Source organism: Aquarana catesbeiana, linkage group LG06 (assembly GCF_042186555.1).
Source record: "Aquarana catesbeiana isolate 2022-GZ linkage group LG06, ASM4218655v1, whole genome shotgun sequence".
NCBI lineage: Eukaryota > Metazoa > Chordata > Amphibia > Anura > Ranidae > Aquarana > Aquarana catesbeiana.
In genome coordinates, this window is record NC_133329.1 from 394903412 (window position 1) to 394927853 (window position 24442).

Consider the following 24442-nt stretch of genomic DNA (forward strand, 5'->3'; position numbering starts at 1 on the left):
ATCCTCAACTAATCCATGTTAATTCCAGGTTGTGAAGCAACAAAAACATGAAAAATGCCAAGGGGGGTGAATACTTTTGCAAGGCACCATAGCAGCATAACACATGGGTCCCCAGAAAGGTAAGTATATAGCCTATTTTTACAACATGGGAAGATTTTCACTTTTGACTCTGCGGTGCAAGGGTCATTTTAATAATGTGTTTTTGCCTGTATCCCTGTTAAAGTGAGGGGAAATCTCAGCATTACCAACACAGGCTGCAATAAAAACTTGACAGAGTCTAACCCTTCCTCCAATCTATCACCTTGGATGGCCAACTTCGACAGATATGTAAAAAGCAGAGAATGCATTGAACGCCTACCAAGTAAACTATCTCTTTGCGCATTGTGTAAACCAGATGTGGGCAGGTGACGGGTCCTGTTCATGTAATGTCCTGACCACCAGGTGTCACTATAGTACAATTTGGCTCCTTTAAAAGCTTTACGGATAATAGTCGGAATTCTAGTGCGGAGTTCTCTCCTGTATCTTATCCGCCGTGACACATATGACTGGCTGCAGGCAAGAACTGTGACCACTTACCAGGCCAGAGTAGCGTGCTTTCATTGAGAGAGGTCACGGTGTCCAGCGACTTTAGCATCGTCTCTGCCGAACCTTCGAACATTCTCCCTGTATAGACAGCAAATACATGAACAATATGAATGTGTGCTTTGAAAAAAGGACCACAGGATGGATACACAGTAAAACAAAGATGTTACATTATGTGAAAAAAAAAAAAAAGAAGAAAAAAAAAAACTTATCGATCAAATGAAAAAATTCTCACAACTGCAATGAATATTGGATTATTTTTTATACAAAAGTTTACTTTAAAAAAAAAAAAACGTTCTAGTCTTGAACTTGGCATACAATGCTCCACCAAGCACAAAATAAAACATACTTTTTTCAGCAAGAATAAACACGCCTATCTTTTCACATCCCATAGAGAAAAACATTTTGGAGAGAGCGCGAGCGAGAGAGAGAGCGCGAGCGAGAGAGAGAGCGCGAGCGAGAGAGAGAGCGCGAGCGAGAGAGAGAGAGAGAGAGAGAACGAGCAAGAGAGAGAGAGAGAGAGAGAGAGAGAGAGAGCGCAAGAGAGAGAGAGAGAGAGCGCGAGCAAGAGAGAGAGAGAGAGAGAGCGCGAGCAAGAGAGAGAGAGAGCGCGAGCAAGAGAGAGAGCGCGAGCAAGAGAGAGAGCGCGAGCAAGAGAGAGAGCGCGAGCAAGAGAGAGAGCGCGAGCAAGAGAGAGAGCACGAGAAAGAGAGAGAGCGTGAGAGAGAGGGAGAAAGAGAGAGAGGGAGAGCGCAAGAAAGAGCGCGCAAGAAAGAAAGAGAAAGAGCGCGCGAGAAAGAAAGAGAAAGAGCGCGCAAGAAAGAAAGAGAAAGAGCGCGCGAGAAAGAAAGAGAAAGAGCGAGCGAGAAAGAAAGAGAAAGAGTGAGCGAGAAAGAAAGAGAAAGGGCGCACGAAAAAGAAAGAGCGCGAGAGAAAGTGTGAGAAAGCGCGAGAGAAAGTGCGAGAAAGAAAAACAGAAAAGGAATAACAAAAAAATAAATTAAATAGAAATAAAAAAAAAAAGGAGAATGAGAAATTTAACACATAGCATGAGGTACAGAAATAGAAAGAAATATTGCCCTCATCCTCTCTTGCTCTCTTTATATCTCTCTGGTTAATAATTCAAAATAAATATCATTAAAAAAAAAAATCCAAAACCATGAGTTTTCCTATATTTACAGAAGAATTGCGCCTACATAGAATACTTATGCGATACCAGAGATAAAAATTCATACAATACTTCCAAGTACAGAAAACACGTGCGATTTAGTTCTCATAAGAGGGCAAACCAGTCAGACAAAGATTTTAGGTACAAAGGACAAGGAAATGCTGGAAGTTCTATCACTTAACATTATAGGTGAAAAGTGCTTCATTGTTAAAAATTGTTTACCAAAAACTCCCACAATATTTCTTAGATTGAAAAAAAAACAAAAAAACAAAAACACATGGGCAACTTGAAAGCTAGTTTCAGACGACATACTTCTGTCTGAGGAATATAAAGAATGTGGAGAGTCATTCACAAGCAGCATGGAGGTTTTCAAACCCATTCTTCTCATCTGACAATAAGCTGGGTCAGCGCACAGCGGGAAAACCTCAGCCGCCTCCATGGCAACCGCGGGAAAAGAAGAACTTGGAGGGGCTTCTCTAGCGCACCCTTCCAATAACTCATAGTCAGGATTTTATTAAACTGCCCCGGGGTGTTATCAGACACCCAGCAGAAAAGACGCGTCCCATTAAAATATTTCAGAATGTTAGATAAAGGTTTCCTCTCCGCACAGGAATTATTAAAGAAGGACTCCGAGAAGGGTGGGGGTGGGGGGAAATTAGAAGAAAAAAAAAAAGGCAGCAGCGGAATGTAGAAAAGAACAGCGAGTGGTGGTGAAGGTTTTATTTTAATGTTTGAAAATGTCCCTTTCTTATTTCACTGCTGGAGCCGAAAGTCTTATGTTGTTACAATTAATCCAAACTAGAACTCTTTGTTCTTTGGATTTCAGAAATAATAATGATAAAATCATATATATATATAGTTCTGTGGGAGCCAGAATTATTGTTGGTTGGTAGGGGATGAAATCATTATTTTCCCCACTGTGTGTGTGTGTATATATATATATATATATATATATATAAATAAAGGGGGAGGAGTTCAACTTTAGGAATCTTTATAGGATAAGTATGGGACAAAAGGAAGCTGTCACTTGCTGGGTTGTCCTGCTTGCCCTCTTGAAATCAGTGAGCCAGACTAAGTATGAAGATGTAGTATCTCTTTTTCACCACTAGATGTCCTCATTCTTCCAGGGTGAAAGACACCCAGCGCCCCTCAACCAGGAATGACTGCAGGTAGTCATGGCCCCGCCCCCTGAGCGTGGCACCCTGCTCTCACAGCGTAAGTATGCAGAGAGCTATGCCAATGTGATCTGTGTCATCCAGAAGTGCCTTCTTCTGGTAGAAGACTGGTGAAGAAAAGAACCCAACAAGACTGTCTAAAAACGTTAAAGAACAAAAATGTAATAGAGAATAGGTCTGTCAGGGGCCTCAAGGGGAGGAAAACCTGAAGCCTGAAATATGACCAATAGCCAGGCAACTGGCATTTTTCAGAAGGAGGACATCAATGGCATCAATTCCTCTGTGTTGGAACATTAAGCATTCTTAATTATTCCTCCCAGCTCTATTACAAAGCCATCGCAGCAGAATTCCGTTATAATGAGATGCATTCTGCCGCTGGCTGCCCAGAACGGTCCTCTTAGAGGCAGCAGAATAAAGCAGAAGACTGGAGCCCGTCCAAGTCACTGTGCAGAGGAAATGAGAGCCAGATCATGGAGGGACGGCGGTGTTTATGCAATCAGCGTTATCTCTAATGAGGGGTAAAAAAAATCGTTATTTCTGACATTTCCTGACAGCATGGATCGCAGGGGATTGACAGCAGGCTGCCTTCTCTTAAAAGATACACTATATTGTCAAAAGTATTGGGACACCTGACTTTACACGCACATGAACTTTAATAGCATCCCAGTCTTAGTCCGTAGGGTTCAATATTGAGTTGGCCCACCCTTTGCAGCTATAACAGCGTCAACTCCTCTGGGAAGGCCGTCCACAAGGTTTAGGAGTGTGTCTATGGGAATGTTTGACCATTCTTCCAGAAGCGCATTGTAAGGTCGGGCACTGATGTTGGATGAGAAGGCCTGGCTTACAGTCTCCGCTCTAATTCATCCCAGAGGTGTTCTATCGGGTTGAGGTCAGGACTCTGTGCAGGCCAGTCAAGTTCCTCCACCCCAAACTCGCTCATCCATGTCTTTATGGACCTTGCTTTGTGCACTGGTTCAAATCATTTGGTGGAGGGGGGATTATGGTGTGGGGTTGTTTTTCAGGGGTTGGGCTTGGCCCCTTAGTTCCAGTGAAGGGAATTCTTAAGGTTCAGCATACCAAGACATTTTGAACAATTTCATGCTCCCAACTTTGTGGGAACAGTTTGGGGATGGCCCTTTCCTGTTCCAACATGACTGCGCACCAGTGCACAAAGCAAGGTCCATGAAGAGATGGATGAGTGAGGTTGGGGTGGAGGAAACTTGACTGGCCTGCACAGAGTCCTGACCTCAACTCCATAGAACACCTTTGGGAGGAATTAGAATGGAGACTGTGAGCCAGGCCTTCTCATCCAACATCAGCGCCTGACCTCACAAACGCACTTCTGGAAGAATGGTCAGACATTCTCATAGACACACTCCTAAACCTTGTGGACGGCCTACCCAGAAGAGTTGAAGCTGTTATAGCTGCAAAGGGTGGGCCAACTCAATATTGAACCCTACAGACTAAGACTGGGATGCCATTAAAATTCATGTAAAGGCAGGTGTCCCAATACTTTTGACAATATAGTGTATATTAGATTTTTTGTTAGGTTCTGCTAATCCAAACACCTGGAACAAAGACTGACTGTGTCTCTGTAGCAGACATCTTGCTCAGATTCCAGCAGTTCAGTTGCTTTTAATGAACAATGACCGTTAAAACAGATGATCAATCTCATATACAATTTTTCTTTTTGGTTGTCACCCTATTCTATCCCTTTTTTGCACTTTATATACTTTTTGGAATTTTTGGGTTGTCATTTACGAAGGACACCAAATGGCACCTTCTCTGGCTTACCGCAGCCGGCGAGGAAGAGGAGGTCCCCCGAGAACAGGCAGTCCGGCCCGTCCCCAGACTTGCCATCCAGCACGTAGATCATGTGACCCACCGTATGACCAGGCGTGAAATAGGCCTGAAACTGCAGGCGCCCGACGGTGAGCAGTTCTCGGTCAGCTAGTGCACTGGAGGAAGGAAAAAAAAATGTCATTAATTAAAATGCGCAGTTATTTCGTTATTCTGGAGATAATCCAAAATCTGGTCAAATTATACCCCCCAACACACACACAGACCACCCAGACAATACCAAACTGCTAATCATGCCAAATCTTCTTTAGAATATGATCTGCCCAATAGTTCCCAAGCCCTCACCGATAGTCATCTCTACAATACTTCCCTCCTCTGGCTCCCAGTGCCTGAAATATGATTGTACGACAGGTTTTTGCAATGCAAAAGAAGCAGGCGGATATCCATTGCAGAACTCTCTCAAGTGTGATTTCTGCCACGCAGAGGATTGTGTAGAGCGGGGGTCTCCAAATGATGACATCCGACCCGCTACAAGATTTTATCTGGCCCCTAGCTAGGGTCAGTTGTGTATCAATGTGCACTGACTGAGGATTAAAGGTCTGATGGGGACCCCGATGTAAAGGGGGGGGCACCCTAAATTGTAAGGGGAAACCCAGCTGGGGACCCAGATTGTAAGGGGAAACCCAGATGGGGACCCAGATTGTAAGGGGAAACCCAGATGGGGACGCAGATTGTAAGGGGAAACCCAGATGGGGACCCAGATTGTAAGTGGGGACCCTAAAGGGGATCTGGGTGTAAGTGGGGACCCTGATTTTAAGGGGGACCCCGGTGTGAGGACCCTTGGGGATCCAGAATGTAAGGGGGGATCCTGGATTGTAAGGGGAGGGGGGCTGACAGGGACCCTGGATTGTAAGGGGTGACCCTGATGGGGACAAAGATGTAAGGAGTACCCTGGATTGTAAGGGGGGGACCCTGATGGGGACTTTAGATTTAAGGGGGATCCTGGATTGTAAGGGGGGACCCTAATGGGGATAAAGATGTAAGGGTGACCCTGGATTGTAAGGGGGGGACCCTGATGTGGACCTTAGATTTAAGGGGATCCTGGATTGTAAGGGGGGACCCTAATGGGGATAAAGATGTAAGGGTGACCCTCGATTGTAAGGGGGGGACCCTGATGTGGACCTTAGATTTAAGGGGATCCTGGATTGTAAGGGGGGACCTTAATGGGGACACAGATTCAAAGGGGAACCATGATGTGGACCCCGATTGTAAGAGAAGCCCTAATTGGAAGGGGGGTCCCTGAATGTACGTGGAGACCTTGATTGTACGTGAGAACACAAATGGGGACCCCGATTGCAAGGGGGACCCTAAAGTGGACCCGGGTGTAAGTAGGGACCCCAGATTGTAAGGGGGATCCTTAATGGGGACACAGATACAAGGGGAGACCATGATGTGGACCCTGATTGTAAGGGAAGCCCTAATTGGAGAGGGGGGGACCCTGATTGTAAGTGGAGACCTTGATTGTAAGTGGAGAACCCTGAGGGGGACCCTGAAGGGGACCCGGGTGTAAGTGGGGACCCCAGATTGTAAGGGGGTACCCTGATGTTGACACGGCTGTAAGGAGAGACCCTGGATTGTAAGGGGGGACCCTGATAAAGATGTAAGGGGGGACCCTGGATTGTAAGGGGGGATCCTGGATTGTTGGGGGGGGAGGGGACAGATGCAAGGGGGACCCGGATTGGCAACGTGATGTATGGGAGGACTCCAATAGGGCCCCAACATAAGGGGGGGCCTCCAATAAGAATTTTTTTCCGGCCTGCAAATATTTGACCAATATATGTGTAGTCCTTATACTGAATAGTTTGCAGACCCCTGGTGTAGAATACTGGAAGGATGAGAGCCCCACAGCTGCTGGATAGGTCCAGTATAGGATCTTATTTAGAACGATGCAAAAGTAGAAATCCAACAAGTTTCTGGTTCTCAAGACAATCCTTTCATCAGTGCTTATATGTCAATAGCTCAATGGTCAGGAGCCACTGTTGCAATGGTGCCTGATCATTATGCTGTCCCTTCTCTCTCTAGAATTGCAGTCCAGCACACAGCATGCTGTCAAGCCCAGATGAAGGAGTTCTGAGCTCCTGAAACGCTTTGGATTTCTAATATTGGATTGTGTTAAATAAAACCCTTTACATATCCAACTGTTGTGGCACTCTCATCCTCCCAGCTTCCCTGGGGGTCCCTTGTTGGCCCCTATTGTCGGAGAGCTGCTTCCAAAAAAAAAAAAAGTTGGTTTTGGATCACTGGATCTCAAATAAGCATCTGCTACACAGAAGATTTGGAAAAGATTATATAAGCTAGACATGTGCACTGACAAAAAAAAAAAATTCGTTTCATTCGTTTTTTTGCTTTTTCCGGAAATTCGAAAATCCGAAAATCTGAAAAAAAAAAAGAAAAATCAGTAAAATTCGAAATAATAACCAACTATTAAATTATAGTTATTGGAAATTCCTTTCAAATTTGGCTGTTTGTGAACGTAACGAATACAAATTTATCTTTAGTTACGAATCATCCGAAATAACGAATGCCACATCTAAACAAATGGAATGGAACAAATTAATAATAAATAATAAAAAACGTTTTATTATTATCATTACTCATTATTATTAGATCATTACGTTTCATTCTTTTCGATACGGCATTCGTTATTCGAGATTCGTAAATTCGGATAAATTCGTATTCGTTACCTTCACTAACAGCGAAATTTGAAAGGAAATTAGTTAGTTATTTATTTCAGATTTTCGAATTTTCAGATTTTCATTCTTTTGAACTTTCATTCTTACGCTTGGATTTTCAAATTTCGAACTGCCGAAATAAAAACTTCGAACCGCCAAAAATAAAAACTTCGAACTGCCGAAATAAAAACTTCGAACCGCCAAAAATAAAAACTTCGAACTGCCGAAATAAAAACTTCGAACTGCCGAAATAAAAACTTCGAACTGCCGAAATAAAAACTTCGAACTGCCGAAATTTACTTCGAAATGTTCCAATTTCCGAAATGTTCCAATTTCCGAAATTCCAAATTTTCGGAAATTTGAAAGTTTCGTAAATTCGGAATTTTCGTAATTAATGAATTTGTCAAAAAACGAATTTGGAACTAAAGGAATTGCACATGTCTAATATAAGCCTCGATTTCAGGTAACACTAGAAAACTTATAACATTTTTAATGAATTCACAGCTTATTAGGGTTTAGTGGGTTTTTAGGTTGGTCTGGAGTTTCCCTTTAGCATACAATGGCTACAATAGAAGGAATACATAATGATATCGATGTGCCATTTAAATTTCAGAGAAGAAATAATACAATTATTATATTTTTATGACTTTTAAGCTAACGGTTTGGTAAAATCAACATGGTCCACTACATCCCCCCCGTCCTCAGGATTCACGTACTGTGTCAGTTCTGGGATATCATCGCAGGCGCTCCCGTACACCCGGCATGACTTGTAATGTTTCTTCAGAGCTTTATTACCTCCACTATGATCCCTGCAGAGGAGAGAATAAATGACTGTAAGCAATATCACAAAAGTGTTAAAGCGATTCTACAACTGCTGTAATCTTATAACCTGAATATGTACACAAATAAAAGGTTTTACCCCTAAAGAGAACCAGTCACAATTCTCCCCTCTAAAAATGTTAAAAGCAGACTTTAAGGCTCCATTCACACTGGTATGACTCCTAAGTTACACCGACTTTGGAGTGCAACTTTTATGCAACTTGGGATGGGTGCAACTTGGATCCGACTTTGGCTTTGACCAGTGATAATGGACAACTGTTGGATTGTATAACATTCAGGTACGACTTTCATGCAACTTCTGAGGGTTAACATTGAAGTCTATGGCCCTCAAGTTGCATGGAAGTCGGACCAAAGTAGTGCATGAACTGCTTTGAAGTTGCGCATATATGAATGGTTATCAATGGAAAACGACTAAAGTTGCATGACAAGTCGCACAAAGTGTGAATGGAGCCTTAGTGGTTGTAAACCCTTAGTGCTCTTTCACACTTGTACGACCTGAAAGTCCCGTGACTTTAAACAATGCCTGTGTAATGTTGAGGTCTATGGACCTCAAACTGCATCAAAGTCAGACCAAAGTAGTGCAGGGACTACTCTGAAGTTGCTGAGACTTGAAGTCGCACAGATATGAATGGTACTCATTGGAAAACATGGGCACCGACTTGTCCTGTGACTTTGCAGTCCCAAGTTGCAGGACAAGTTGCCCAAGTGTGAAAGGGGCCTTACATATACCCAGTGAAGTGACTGGCCTCAGGAGATACACAGATGAAACAAATCCTCCTACATAAGTTGTACCCGTTTATCTGCAGTCTTCTCTGCAGCTGTTCAAAGTGCAGAATTTATAAAGCTTGTCTGAGCTGTCAGAAAGCAGGGAGCGGAGAGCTGAAGTTACAATCTGCAGAGCTCAGTGAGGAGAGCTCTGAGAGCTGATTGGAAGAAAGGAACATACCCCTCTTCACACAACACACAGGAACATAGCTGAGGCTGTAAACCACAGGCTGTGTGCTGGAGCTCCCTCCCCTGTCATCTTTTTCTCTTGGTGTCAGGAAAACTTGAGACCCACCCCCTCACAGCAACAATAGATCCCCACCACCACAACAATAGACCCACCCCCCTCACAGCAGATCCCCCCAGCAACAATAGATCCCCCCAGCAACAAATTGATCCCCCAATCCCCACTAGCAGCAATAGAACCTCCACAGCAACAGCAGATCACACTGAGGAAATGGATCTCCTGGCTGTAGTGAGTGAATATCCTTACTTCCCATCATCATCTGTTAAGATCCCAGGTTGAGTCACCAGCCATCTGCCTGTAAAGCTTGTGAGTTGGTAAGCACACTCTACAACTACGGTGGTCGGGCTATCACTTTGAGTTTACGTGCACATCAGGGTGTTTGCTGCAACTTAAGTGTCTATATTTGAAACTTAGACATACTACACTATGGCCAGTTCTCTTGTTTTCTCTTTTTTGGTATATATACTGAGGGAACGGAGATCTGAGCCTGGAGGGAGCGGAAGTATTCACTACATCTAAAAGGCCCTGGCTGGGTTGTAAGCCATCTGCTCATACTGCTTGCTGTCTGGTAAGCGCAATTTACAGCCACGGTGGTCGGGCACCTTACCCTATTTTATATGTACACATTATTGTGTTTGGAAGACCCTTTGTGCTTCTGTTGGATGCCCATAGATAAAGTCTTTTTGGACAGTTATTCCCCTTTTTATAGCGCAGTTTCTGGATTTTTTATTTTAGATCTCACTGTGTGCTGGAGATCCATCCTGTCACCTTTTTAGCTCTTGGTGTCAGGAAAACTTGTCAGAAGTGATTCATGCTGATCGAGGTAGGAGACAGCGGACAGAAGTGACACTTAGTGCTCTGGACTGAGACAAGTACACACTATGGAGGGATATACCGTGTTCATATTTCATGTCTCAGGTTTACAACCAATTTATGCCGGCCATAGATGCATTGCATCTCCGCTGCTTTCGGCAGGGAACAGCCGTCATTCCATCCATCTATGGGCAGGCTGGTTGTCAGCCGATCAACCTCAAGACAACCCTCCTGTTTTTTGCACACAATTACTGCCGGCAGCTATAGAAGCTAACAGTGATCATTGTGTTCTGCCAGCAGGGAAGGCTCCCCGCCAGCAGAATACAACAGGGCTGCGAGAGACAACAGTGCTGATGGAAGAATCAAGCAATTTTCTTTCCTTCCACCCATATAATCTGCATAATCTATGGCTTGCCCTACCATTTAGGGACTACGTGTTTTTTTTTACTTGTATCCTCTCCCTGTCTAAGTAGATGTGTCGGGCTGTAAGAAAGTTTATCTCCTGCCTGAGCTTATCGGTGGTATGAGTGGTCATATTAAAGGTGATGTGAAATTAAAGGCTTTGTTAATTGGCAGTTTTACCTTCCACCAGAGAGAGAATCAATTATCAGTCCTGACCTCAGGCAAAAAGACAGGCCAGACTCATAGGCATGCACACAGGGTGTGCCAGGTGTGCCAGGGCACACCCTAATCACCCTGTGTGGAGCAGATTCCCCCTGTTTAAGCTCCTGATATATTTTACCAAAGCCCTCCAACGGGGCTCCTATTTTTTTTTTTAGAATACTACAAATAAAAACTACTGACACCATCCAGTGCCCTACTGACACCGTCAGTGTGTAATATATTATTTTATATTATATTATATATATATATATATATATATATATATATATATATATATATATATATATATATATATATATATTTATATTTATTACACACACACACACATGCGTTTGAGGTGCACACCCTATTGGCTGCACACACCTATGGGTCAGACAACATGGAGGCCTTACAGCCTGTCGCCCCCCCCCCCCCCCCCCCACGGTTCTTCTCCAGTCTCTCCTGTGCTATCGGGGAGCCGGAGAATGAATGGTGTTCCACCATAGAGATTTGGTCCCCGGCCATTTCTATGACCCTCAGAGTCCTGAAGCAACATCATGGCGTCACTTCCGACTCCGGCAGATGTAAACACAGACATTTTTTGCTGAAAAGCCCAAGATTGTTTTTTTTTTCCCCAGCATAGATCCCAGATCTCCTTAAAGAGGACCTGTCATGCCCTATTCCCATTACAAGGGAAATTTACATTCCTTGTAATAGGAATAAAAGTGATCAAAAAAAAAAAAATAAAAAAAATAAAATTATATATATATATATATATATATATATATATATATATATATATATATATATATATATATATATATATATATATATATATCTTTTTTTTCTTTAAAGCGCCCCATCCCCGTATGCTCGCACGCAGAAGTGGATTTATACGTAGGTCGCGCACGCCTATGTAAACGGCGTTCAAACCACACATGTGAGGTATCGTTCTAGCACTAGACCTCCCTCTGTAACTCTAAACTGGTAACCTATGGAAATTTTTTAAGTACCATAGGCTGTCGCCATTCCACAAGTGGGCCCAATTTTAAAGCGTGACATGTTAGGCATCTATTTACTAGACGTAACATCATCTTTCACTTTATACAAAATTGGGTTATCTATTGTGTTTTCTTGCATTAACATTCATTAAAGTGTATTTTTCCCCAAATCTTGTGTTTGAAATATGGCTGCGCAAATACTGTGCGATATAAAATTCTGCAACAATCACCATTTTTTTCTCTAGGGTCTCTGCTAAAAAATATTATATATATATTTATATATATATATATTTATATATATATATATATATATATATATATATATATATATATATATATATATATGTTTGAGGGTACTTGGCGCAGGGGAGCTTTACATTTTATTTTTAACTTAATTTTTAAGCTACAATGAAAAAAATAAACGTTCATCTTATTGCTATCACAAGGGATAAACAGCATCCCTTGTGAAAGCATAGGCAGTGACAGGTCCTCTTTACCTAGACATCCGATCTTTCCTCTGCCCTTAAAATCCATCTGATCAAACCAAGATTAGTTTAATCAGATGCATTCACAAGCCAGTAACGGCTTGTAACAAACCAAACATGATAAAATACTCGTTGCTTCCGGTTTCATAGACCATAAAGGATGATTAGGGAACAGAAGTCAGCCGGCTAAACCGCTAGCTTCAGTCACTGGCTCTGCCGGTGGAACTGGAGAGCCCTGGGAGGAGGCGGAAGGCCACCTTTCACCCCATGTATCCAGCGGTTGTATAGCCGCACAGATCAGTTTTACATTATTCAGCATCCTTGGCTAAAAAAAAAAAAAAAAAAAAAAACAGCTATAGCCATGACCCCAGTATGACCACTGAAAGCCTAGCTCATATGGGTACATCCTAAGGGTGGCAAGTGGTTAAAGAACACACATTTAAAAGCGGAATTTCTGGGCACAAACACCTTTATTTAAAACACATTCCTCAGTAGCCACAAAAGATATAAATCCACTTTGTGCACTACAAACCCAGAGATAACCCTGTAGAAGTAGCATTGACATCACTGTGTTGTACATAGCCTGTGCAGACAGCAGAACTGTGGGAGGGGCCTAGCAGACCCCACCCACTACAGGTCTGAAGAAAACTACAGGAAGGGGCAGAGACCAGACCAGTCATCCAGCACAAGGAAAGAGAGCAGCAGTGAGCGGTCTTTATTACAGGAAGCCTCACACTGGATTACTGCACATATCTGGAAAAAATACACAAAGCACACCGAGGTTCAAGGAATAACACACGAGAAATGGATTTAGATAATGTATGCTTACCCCGGAGTTCAGCTTTAAATTAAACACATGATTACATCAGGGCAGTCTTTAATATTGATTGGACCCTGGGCAAACATTATCTTGGGTGCCCCCCACCCCCATCATTAAACAGGACCCCCTTCTCCATACTATCCCCCATCATTACAAAGGACCTCCCCTCCCCTATACTGCCCTGATTATTACACAGGACCCTTCCCCCATTATTACACAGGACCCCTCCCCCAAGCTACCTCCATCATTACGCAAGACCCCCCTCCTCCCCCTTATTTACATAGGACCCCCTCCCCTAACTCCATAGACCCCCTGCATTGCCCTCTCTCCCCACCCCGGTAATCTCACCTTGATAGTGTCCGGAGGATGTCAGTAGAACACCAGGCACACAGCGCAAAACCCTCCGGCAAAGTTGTTCTTCAGCAGGCCATGGTCTGCAGCTTCTTGGACATGGTGAGGGAGAGGGGTTGGCGTGACTGCGCCCTGGACTGACAGGCACTCTCCCCGGACAAGGTTTACCTTACCGAGCTGGCCAATCACCACACAGGCTGCAGATCTGGCACCAAACCAATCACCAGCGCCCCCAACATTCAATTCTGCCCTCATCTCCTGAGCGATAGCCAAATCTACTCATTAACTATTTGCGGGCAGTGCAGGCTCATGAGGCAGCTGCTTTGGGCCCCCCCCCACAACAATGACTGGGCCCAGGGCAGCTGCCCCTTTTGGCCCACGTTAAAGATGGCCCTGGATTACATAGTTACATAATTGGCAAGGTGGAATAAAGACACTCGTCCATCCAATTCTATTACAATTCCAGAGAAGGCTAATCAACTAAAACATCAATCATTTGCTGGTCATTATCTTTGCGCAGGTATACAATTCTGCATTCTGCCGAATCCAGAAAGCAGCTTTGCACCCTATGCCAGGACAAAGTAACAAAAAAAGTGCCTCTGTTGGAGGAAGACAGACATGCCTGAAAGGCATAGGCAGAAGAAAACAAAACTAATAAAAAGTTACAGCGTGCATCCAAGAGCCTACAAAAGTTTTAGGTAGTTACCTCCATTAATGTAAAACATATTCAGAAAGCAACATAATGGAGCAGAACAGGATTTTCTGGTTTTTGCACTCAGCCCTTAAGGGCAGGTGTTAAAAAAAAAAAAAAAAAAAATTAATTACAGCCTAAACAGCTACGCTCGCTCTTTGTGGAGAGCCGAGATTGATTTTTCCCTGCTAGTAACAGAACACGATTCCACTCTAGCATTAATTGCAGGAGCAGTCTTTGATCGAGTTAAAGGCCAGAGTGACAATTTAATGTCTGTAGGGGAAGAGATGATAGGACGATGAAAGTAAAAATAGGTCGGCACCTGGAGTGTACAGATGTAAAAGATGTTAAAGTGGAAGTCATGGCAATTTTGTCCACCAGTAGCAGCCCTTTTCCCTAATCTAGGAGCTAAAACGTACGGGGACAACTGACCATCACATCTAAGTGAGCTTTTTGGATATCCCATTTCAAAATCATGGCCATTAATATGGAGGTGGCCTCACCCTTGAGGCTATAAAGCCTCCACAAGACTTTGGTGCATCTATGGTATTTTGAGCCAAAAGATCATTTGTGAGGTTGAGTTGGATGAGAAGACCTGGCTCAAAATCAGGTGTTTTAGTAATCTGAAGGGTGTTCACAGTAGGGTTGAGGTCAGGCCTCTGTACAGGTCAAACTCATCAAACCATGTCCTCATGGAGCTGGCTTTGAGCCCAGTTAGCCAAAAGACATTTGTGAGGTTGAGTTGGATGAGAAGACCTGGCTCAAAAACAGGTGTTTTAGTCATCTGAAGGGTGTTCACAGTAGGGTTGAGGTCAGGCCTCTGTACAGGTCAAACTCATCAAACCATGTGCTCCTGGAGCTGGCTTTGGGCCCAGTTAGCCAAAAGATATTTGTGAGGTCAGGAACTGATGTTGGCTCAAAATTGGTGTCCAAGTCATCTCAAAGGTGATCATAATGATCCAACGAACCAATAAGATTGAGGTCAGGAAGCTACGAAGGCCACTTGAGTTCCTCCACTCAAACAATGTCTTTATGTAGATGTTGGTCGAGAAGACCTGGCTTGTTCCAATTCATCCCTCAGGTGTTCAGCAGGGTTGAGGTCAGGGCTCGGTGCTGGCCACTCCTGCTCCTCCACCCACATCTATCAAACCATGTCTACGTAGATGTTGGTTATGGTTGAGAAGGCCTAGCTTATTTCATGTCATCCCTAAGGTGTTCATTAGGGTTGAAGTCAGGGATCTGGGTAGTCCACTTAAGTTCATGCACACCAAACTCAAACCATGTTCTTGTGGAGCTAGCTTTGTGCGCAAGGGCAGAGTTATGGTGGAATAGAATATTTCCCCCACCGTTGCCACTGTCTGAAATGTCTTTATATTCTGCAGCATTACCTATACCATTCACTGGACACACCTAAACCTCATGAATTGGAGGGGGGTCCTCATACTTTTGGACATGCAGTGGGTGTGATGGTCAAGTGTCCATAAACTGTTGGGCATACAGTACATATCATGCACTAAATCTGTTACCCAACCTGGGCAACAGATCTGTGGACTGTAGCAGTGGCACCTCAATAGAATATTGTGTATTCTGCCCCCTTTGGTGCCTCCAGGGCACAAACTTGCAATGGAGGTGAAGCACTTTAGGAACATCAGCATCTATGACTCTACTCATGAAGGCTGACTGATGGCTAATTACCACCCCATGTACTAGCACCCCCTCCCCTCTCTTTCCCTGCCGAGTCAGAGCTAGAACTCCTAAAGTCGGCAATTAACACACACTCTGATTCCAGAACTATAGGTCTGAGTCAGAATAGGTCTGTTCGATCCCTACACAGAGAACACAGCTTCCACATAAAGAACAAAAGTCCTTCTCTACAGCATGCTGGCATTGGACAGGCTTTTCTACTCAGGACGTGGCTGCTTTATAAAGAGAATTAGCATACTTTTTGTTTTGAAGCACTTGGAATGTATTTAGCTGGTTTAAAACGTAATATTTACCTGAGCCATGCCAAGACCCTTGCATAGTTTGACTCTTAAGGAAGAATTTCCCTATATAGTGATGTTTTGTTCAGTGCAGCTGTGGAATTTGGCTGTCAAGACCTCGCTGTGGTTTACAGTTTTAATTTTACAACATTGATACATCAATTGAAGGGTGTCAGATGGTACATACCAGTGTTTATGGGTACAAAGTATTGCTTCCAGATTGACACCTTCTCGATCGAGGTATGCCTGGAAAAAAAAAAAATGAAGGTTATTTAAGAATGTCTTATGTAAAAATTGGTTTAGAAAAAAATTTTGTGTAGTTCTTAAAGGCTTGGGTTCAAACTGTTAGGCCATGAGTTAATGTGCACTGTGTTGAGGGGGCTCATTTATTGGAATGGGCTACTTAATGCACTAAAAAAAGGTGCATGCTCTTTGTAGCACAGTGCACCCCAATGCAGGTTAGCAGTGGCGGTATAATAGATATGGAATATATAAAATTATATATATATATATATATATATATATATATATATATATATATATATATATATATATATATATACACACACACACACACACACACACACACACACACACACACACACACAGTCATGGTTGAAATTGTTGGCACCCCAGAAATTTTTCCACATGTTTATTCCCTTTGTGCGTATTGGAACAAAACAAAAAAAGGGAGGAAAAAAAGCAAATTGGACATAATGTCACACAAAACTCCAAAAATGGGCTGGTCAAAATTCTTGGTACCCTTAACTTAATATTTGGTTGCACACCCTTTGGAAAAAATAACTGAAATCAGTCGCTTCCTATAACCATCAATAAGCTTCTTACACCTCTCACCCAGAATTTTGGACCACTCTTCCTTTGCAAACTGCTCCAGGTCTCCTATTGGAAGGGCGCCTTTTCCCAACAGCAATTTTAAGATCTTTCCACAGGTGTTCAATAGGATTTAGATCTGGACTCATTGCTGGCCACTTTAAAACTCTCCGGTGCTTTGTTGCCATCCATTTCTGGGTGCTTTTTGACGTATGTTTGGGGTCATTGTCCTGCTGGAAGACCCAAGATCTCGGACACAAACCCAGCTTTCTGACACTGGGCTCTACAGTGCGGCCCAAAATCCTTTGGTAATCCTCATATTCATTGCACATATTCAAGGCACCCAGTGCCAGAGGCAGCAAAACAACCCCAAAACATCATTGAACCTCCACCATATTTCACTGTAGGTACTGTGTTCTTTTCTTTGTAGGCCTCATTCAGTTTTTGATAAACAGTAAAATGATGCGCTTTACCAAAAAGCACTATCTTGGTCTCATCTGTCCACAAGACGTTTTCCCAGAAGGATTTTGGCTTACTCGAGTACATTTTGGCAAACTGTAGTCTAGCTTTTTTAGGTCTCTGTGTCAGCAGTGGGGTCCCCCTGGGTCTCCTGCCATAGCGTTTCATTTCATTAAAATGTCGACGGATAGTTCGCGCTGACACTGATGCTCCCTGAGCCTGCAGGACAGCTTGAATTTCTTTGGACCTTGTTTGGGGCTGCTCATCCACCATCCGGAAAATCCTGTGTTGCAACCAGTCATCAATTTTTCTCTTCCGTTCACGCCCAGAGAGATAAGCTACAGTGCCAACTGGGTTGCAAACTTCTTGATAATGTTGCGCACTGTGGACAAAGGCAAATCTAGATCTCTGGAGTAGGGTTGCCACCTCATTCCTTTAAACCCGAACACATATGAATTACACAGGTTCTGAGACTAATTTAGTGCAGATAAGGCACCAAGTGAGTTTAATTACCACCTTAATCAGCCACAGAACCTGTGTAATCAAAATGTGTTCGGGTTTAAAGGGATGAGGTGGCAACTCTACTCTGGAGATGGACTTGTAACCTTAAGATTGTTGATATTTTTCCACAATTTTGGTTCTCAAGTCCTCAGACAGTTCTCCTCTCCTCTTTCTGTTGTCCATGCTTAGTGTGGCACACACAGACACACAATGCAAAGACTAAGTGAACTTCTCTCCTTTTTATCTGCTTTCAGGTGTGATTTTTATATTGCCCACACCTGTTACTTGCCCCAGGTGAGTTTAAAAGGAGCATCACATGCTTGAAACAATCTTATTTATCCACAATTTTGAAAGGGTGCCAAGAATTTTGACCAGACCATTTTTGGAGTTTTGAGTGACATTATGTCCAATTTGCTCTTTTTCCTCCCTTTTATTTGTTTTGTTCCAATACACGCAAAGGGAATAAACATGTGTATAGCAATACTGCAATACTGTGTTACTGCAATACTTTTCTGTAAAAATTTCTGGGGTGCCAAATATATATACACACACTATATTATATATATATATATATATATATATATATATATATATATATATATATATATACATATATATATATACACACACACACACAAACATATATACACACATACATACATATACATACACACTAATATATATATACATATACACACATACATACACACACACATACATACACACACACACACACACACACACACACACACACACATATATTTATATTTATTTTTTATTTTTTTTGGGGGGGGGGGGGGGCACGGCAAACAATTCACCCAATGCCACACAACTAGGTGGGCTCAGGGCGCAGTGCCTTTTTTGAAGCCAATTAGAGTCTCAGGCTCTAAAACACACCCCCATTGGAATCCATGCGTCTGGTGCCCTGCATGTAGATTATGGGCCGGGTGCATGGATTAGGGGGGCGGCGCCCCTGCATGTTAGGCATTCTCCTAACTTGAGAATTTATCGCTATAGATATTTCCCAGTCGTTGGTCTGGATCAGGTGACAATCCAATGACTAGAAAGCACAGAGAGATGGACACCGATGACTGAGGCATCCAAAGAAGTTAAAAGCTAGACAAATTGAAGAACCATAATGGATTGCCTTTATTTCTTTCCAATGTGACAGCACAGGAGGCGTCTGCAAAATGTGCACCCACTCTTCTTCCCTATAGGCTAAACGTGGAAGATTGACAAATGCAAGTAATATTGTATGTATAGGTTGGGCTGAAACAAGGGGTGGGCAGGAGGGACAGAAGCCCTTGGCACAATGATTTACTGTAGGGATGGGAGCACCATCCTTCTGTTACAAGGCTGACAGGAGCAGTGACAACGGCAGTTTTTTTTGACAAGACCGCTGGGAGTAGGCCCCGTGAAGGAAGGAGGCGAGGATTTGGGAGCTGTACTAAAAAGGGGGTGGGGGGGATTCATACTGGGGGAAGCTGTACTAAGGATGGGAAGGGATTTCTACTGGGGGGGGGGCTGTACTAAGTATGGGGAGTGGGAATTTGTACTGGGGTGGGAGGATCTATACTGGTTCTACACTCCTGGTCTTTGTGCTCCATGCTATATTTTTCCTATCTTCCTCTGACTACCAAGGGCTGTGCTATGCTTGACCAGGGAGACTGTTGCTTTACTACCCTCAGATCCTCAGCTTACACAAAAGAACAGAAGGGTTTTTGATGTCTCTGGTCCTTAGCGGAGAGCAGCTGAACCAGAACGGGCTACTTGTTACAGGTGGTGCTGAAATAGGTGCCGATCTAGTTCTGTCTGTTTATCTTGATGGATAGATGTTATTTTTTAAGCTAATTATGTAATCTCCCGAACCGTCATAGTGGTTGTTCTACAATCTTCTAAACCTTTGTCGCTGTAGACTTGGATCTGGTGCCAACTCTCACTAACCCTCTGGGCCAAAAGTCCAACCTTTCACTGCCTGCCGACAGCTGAATGAGTGACCTAAAATATTCCCTTTAATTCCTACTAAACCTTCTCCGCGAAGCCCCCAGACATTCATTAAATCGTCTTTATTTTGCATTTACGCTCAGTCTTCTTTCATCGCAGTCTCGGTTGCGGCCCCTGGCCCCCCGCTCCATTCATCTTCGCCTGCCTTTCATCTGCTGCTCAGTGGCAGGCCCCTTCCTGCTCCCGCTGTCTCCAAGCTCTGTGTTTATCCTGATTAAACGGAGAGGATAAAGAGTACAAAGCTGGGAGAGGAGGCAGAGGCTCTCCATAGTCCCATCCAAAAATAACAGCCGTGAGCCGGGGTGGGTGTCACTGGGCCGCCGCTGCGGAGATCAGAGGACAGGAACAGGTCTGAGTCAATTACAGATGTCCCCAACTTCCTCCCTCCGATAAGGAGCCCCTCCGTAGGATAAGACAGAGATCCAGATTATGGATCAGAAGAGGATAAATTTCATCACTCTTTCACCCAACTATTCCGAGAATCCGCAACAGCGCGGCGCGTCGTGACGTGACGTGGAATTATTGCAAACCGGGGCTCTGGGGAATCACTTCAAGGAAATTGTTACAGATGGAGAATTCTGCAAAACTTACAATACATTTATTAAAATATATATGTATGTATTTGGACACACAAATTTGATATCATAAAAATAAAATATCCTATAAAACTTGTATACGTGTGCATAAATTGGAGAAGTTAATTAAGCACATATGACTTTATTGCTGAAGTGCTGTAATAATATATATATATATAAAAAAAAAAAAATATATATATATATATATATATATATACACACACACAAATACATAAATGGCTTCAGCCAAACATTAGCCATGAGTGAAAGAAAAGTTTTAGTTTTGTGTTATCATTCTTATTCTCTGAAAAATGACCAATCATAAATTCTGCCAGGGTATGTAAACTTATGGAGCACAAATATATATATATATATATATATATATATACATATACACACACACACACACACACACACACACACACACACATATTATATATATATATATATATATATATATATATATATATATATATATATATATATATATATATATATATATACACACAAATATATACACACACACACACACACACACACACACACATACATACATACATACATATATATATATATACACATACACATACATACACACCAGCCACTTTATTAGGTACACCTGTTCAATTGCCTGGTAAAACAAATTGCTAATCAGCCAATCACATGGCAGCATCAATGCGTTTAGGCATCTAGACGTGGTGAAGACGACTTGCTTAAGTTCAAACCGAGCATCAGAATGAGGAAGAAAGGGGATTTAAGTGACTTTGAACGTGGCGTGGTTGTTGGTGCCAGACGGGCTGGTCTGAGTATTTCAAAAACTGCTGATCTACTGGGATTTTCACGCACAACCATCTCTCAGGTTTACAGAGAATGGTCAGAAAAAGAGAAAATATCCAGTGATCGGCAGTTGTGTGGAGGAAAAATGCCTCGTTGATGTCAGAGGAGAATGAGGCAGGCTAGTTTTATATAATAGAAAGGCAACAGTAACCCAAATAACCACTCGTTACAACCAAGGTATGCAGAATGCCATCTCTGAATGCACAACACATTAAACCTTGAAGCAAATGGGCTACAGCAGCAGAAGACCATAACGGGTGCCACTCCTATCAGCCAGGAACAGAAAATTGGATGGGGGGGGGGGGACTCTGCCTGGATCAAAAGGGAGGGGGGAACTCTGCCCGGATCAAAAGGGAGGGAACTCTGCCCGGATCAAAAGAGGGGGGGAACTCTGCCTGGATCAAAAGGGGGGGGGGAACTTTGCCTGGATCAAAAGGGGGGGGGAACTTTGCCCGGATCAAAGGGGGGGGGGGAACTCTGCCCGGATCAAAGGGGGGGGGGGGAACTCTGCCCGGATCAAAGGGGGGGGGGGGAACTCTGCCCGGATCAAAGGGGGGGGGGGGAACTCTGCCCGGATCAAAGGGGGGGGGGGGAACTCTGCCCGGATCAAAGGGGGGGGGGAACTCTGCCCGGATCAAAGGGGGGGGGGAACTCTGCCCGGATCAAAGGGGGGGGGGAACTCTGCCCGGATCAAAGGGGGGGGGGAACTCTGCCCGGATCAAAGGGGGGGGGGAACTCTGCCCGGATCAAAGGGGGGGGGGAACTCTGCCCGGATCAAAGGGGGGGGGGAACTCTGCCCGGATCAAAGGGGGGGGGGAACTCTGCCCGGATCAAAGGGGGGGGGGGACTCTGCCCGGATCAAAGGGGGGGGGGGGACTCTGCCCGGATCAAAGGGGGGGGGGGGACTCTGCCCGGATCAAAGGGGGGGGGGAACTCTGCCCGGATCAAAGGGGGGGGGGGAACTCTGCCCGGATCAAAGGGGGGGGGGGAACTCTGCCCGGATCAAGGGGGGGGGAACTCTGCCCGGATCAAAGGGGGGGGGAACTCTGCCCGGATCAAAAAGGGGGGGGGAACTCTGCCCGGATCAAAAGGGGGGGGGGAACTCTGCCCGGATCAAAAGGGGGGGGGAACTCTGCCCGGATCAAAAGGGGGGGGGAACTCTGCCCGGATCAAAAGGGGGGGGAACTCTGCCCGGATCAAAAGGGGGGGGGGAACTTCCTGGTTTCTTGCCTGGGCAAAGAATATACATCCCATGAGTCTTCAGGAGACGATGCAATGGGCACAGGCACTCGCCTGCATGCACGAGCTAAGGGCAGATGGATTCCAAGAAGTAAATGCTACATGGATCATCTGCCCTTGGCCCAAGATGGCCATGGCCAGAAATACTAGGGGGGTGTTGTTCAAAGTGATTTCTCAACAAAATAAAGCATGGAGACATGAATGGTTGGCGGGGGGGGATTTTGCTTTGACTATTAAAAATGGATTAAAAAATAGTGTTCAGATGCAGTGCAGTTCCACTTTAAAATATACAAATGTATGACAAGTTTGGAGACCCCTCCTTACATCCGATCCTAGGTGGCTGCATGCTTCTCTTACATATCTACGGCCTCATAAAACAATATTTATGACACAAATACAAAATTCAAAAGGAAATGTTCACAATAATTTCCTAAATGATAGGCCACTTTTTTTTTTTATGTACTAACATGCACTCTGCGATGCCGTACATAGGATACGATGTCATTCTGCCCGGAGACTCGGAGTACAAGTCACTACACGGCTGATCCGCTCCATTTACAGGATACAGAACAACAACCTCCTCTGTAAGAATTTGTTTTTGCCCTGCAGGTTACAAGACTCATTACTTGGCACCTTCTTCTAATCATAACCAAATATCATCCAGGAGCCGACTTCCTGAACCCATAGAAGACAATTCCTGACCTGCAATATCATCATCTGACCCCCCCCCGGCCTCCCCTCCAGTCTTGCAGTCATACCGGCTCCTCTCTCTCCTGGACTTAAATGGCTTCCTCTGATTTCACTGCACACTGTGAGCTTCTCACAATGTGCATTAGAAGCTGCAGCGAGTCACATAGAGCCCCGCCTCATTTCCTGGCTGGAGGACATCCGGCATCATCTAGCCCTTTCCTCCCCAGCCTGACTGTCCCTGGCTCACCCCTTTTACTTGTTGCATTTCATTGGAGGCTCAGCATTGCATGTGAGCGTTACCTAGATGGGTCTGCATGCAAATACAGCCTGACTAGGAACGCCCACTCCTCCTCCAGACCGACACCCACCCAACAAGCCACTGTGATATTTGCATAACTCCTCCCAAGAGCCCGCCCACTGCTTGAATCAGTACTGGAGGGCTCTGGGGAGGAGTACTGAGGCCGGGGAGGGGGGGGGTGAGTACTGAGGCCGGGGAGGGGGGGTGAGTACTGAGGCCGGGGAGGGGGGGTGAGTACTGAGGCCGGGGAGGGGGGGGTGAGTACTGAGGCCGGGGAGGGGGGGGGGTGAGTACTGAGGCCGGGGAGGGGGGGGGGTGAGTACTGAGGCCGGGGAGGGGGGGGGGTGAGTACTGAGGCCGGGGAGGGGGGGTGAGTACTGAGGCCGGGGAGGGGGGGTGAGTACTGAGGCCGGGGAGGGGGGGTGAGTACTGAGGCCGGGGAGGGGGGGGGTGAGTACTGAGGCCGGGGAGGGGGGGGGGTGAGTACTGAGGCCGGGGAGGGGGGGGGTGAGTACTGAGGCCGGGGAGGGGGGGTGAGTACTGAGGCCGGGGAGGGGGGGGTGAGTACTGAGGCCGGGGAGGGGGGGGTGAGTACTGAGGCCGGGGAGGGGGGGGGTGATTACTGAGGCCGGGGAGGGGGGGTGAGTACTGAGGCCGGGGAGGGGGGGTGAGTACTGAGGCCGGGGAGGGGGGGTGAGTACTGAGGCCGGGGAGGGGGGGGGTGAGTACTGAGGCCGGGGAGGGGGGGGGTGAGTACTGAGGCCGGGGAGGGGGGGGGTGAGTACTGAGGCCGGGGAGGGGGGGGTGAGTACTGAGGCCGGGGAGGGGGGGGTGAGTACTGAGGCCGGGGAGGGGGGGTGAGTACTGAGGCCGGGGAGGGGGGGGTGAGTACTGAGGCCGGGGAGGGGGGGGTGAGTACTGAGGCCGGGGAGGGGGGGGTGAGTACTGAGGCC

The 24442-nt window shown here is 45.0% G+C and overlaps 1 protein-coding gene across 1 annotated transcript in view; it reads right to left on the reverse strand.

Moving 5' to 3' along the window:
• Window positions 1-24442, reverse strand: part of LOC141147221 (probable hydrolase PNKD) — a 149653-nt gene that overhangs the window by 14742 nt on the left and 110469 nt on the right. The window contains exons 4-7 of the mRNA XM_073634383.1: window positions 16243-16301; window positions 8174-8266; window positions 4720-4883; window positions 577-663 (exon numbers count right to left, since the gene is read on the reverse strand). Coding sequence (XP_073490484.1) covers window positions 577-663; window positions 4720-4883; window positions 8174-8266; window positions 16243-16301 — 403 coding nt within the window. The remainder of the gene's footprint in view (window positions 1-576; window positions 664-4719; window positions 4884-8173; window positions 8267-16242; window positions 16302-24442) is intronic.